The sequence below is a fragment of the Psammomys obesus genome, unplaced genomic scaffold (assembly GCF_907164565.1).
Source record: "Psammomys obesus unplaced genomic scaffold, mPsaObe1.curated_primary_1811, whole genome shotgun sequence".
NCBI lineage: Eukaryota > Metazoa > Chordata > Mammalia > Rodentia > Muridae > Psammomys > Psammomys obesus.
In genome coordinates, this window is record NW_026586383.1 from 10,012,011 (window position 1) to 10,012,622 (window position 612).

The 612-nt window shown below is 62.1% G+C and overlaps 1 protein-coding gene across 1 annotated transcript in view; it reads right to left on the bottom strand.

Moving 5' to 3' along the window:
- Ulk4 (unc-51 like kinase 4) overlaps nucleotides 1-612 on the bottom strand; it is a 246,945-nt gene that overhangs the window by 168,294 nt on the left and 78,039 nt on the right. The window contains exon 24 of the mRNA XM_055601553.1: nucleotides 200-321. Within this exon, the coding sequence (XP_055457528.1) occupies nucleotides 200-321 (122 nt within the window). The remainder of the gene's footprint in view (nucleotides 1-199; nucleotides 322-612) is intronic.

Sequence of the window (612 nt, forward strand, 5' to 3'; positions counted from 1 at the left end):
TCAGAGAGCTTACACGACGCGGGGGGGACAGGGGGAAGGTGGCTGCTCTGAGGCCAGCAGGGTGAGGGGACGGAGGGAAGGTGGCTGCTCTGAGGGGCCACGCAGGGTGGAGGGACGGGGGGAAGGTGGCTGCTCTGAGGGGGGTGGGGGGACAGGGGAAGGTGGCCGCTCTGAGGGGCCACGCAGGGCACGGGGTTACCTGAGACATGACCAGGTGGAGCACCACAGGCATCATGGGGAGGCACATCTTCAGCTGCTTCCCCTGGACTGTGGACGGGTGCTTCCGGCCAGACACATTTGCCAGGGCATTGAGGATGTCACCTGGGAAGCACATCAGGGGAGGTGACACACCAGAGGGGCAGCAGCTCTGCAGCGGCTCCACCCAGACTCCACTGAGCCTTTTCAGTCACGCCTTTACTTGTTTGTTTGTTGACACAGGGTCTCGTGTAGCTCAGGCTGGCCTCCAAATCAATATATAGCTGAAGATCATCCTCCTGCCTCCACTGCCAGGTCCACAGGGCTGGGCTTCAGGTGTGTGCCGCCATGTCTGCTTCTATGCATGAATCCCAGGCGGGAACTCTACCAACTGAGCCCATCCCCAGCACGCCGCAC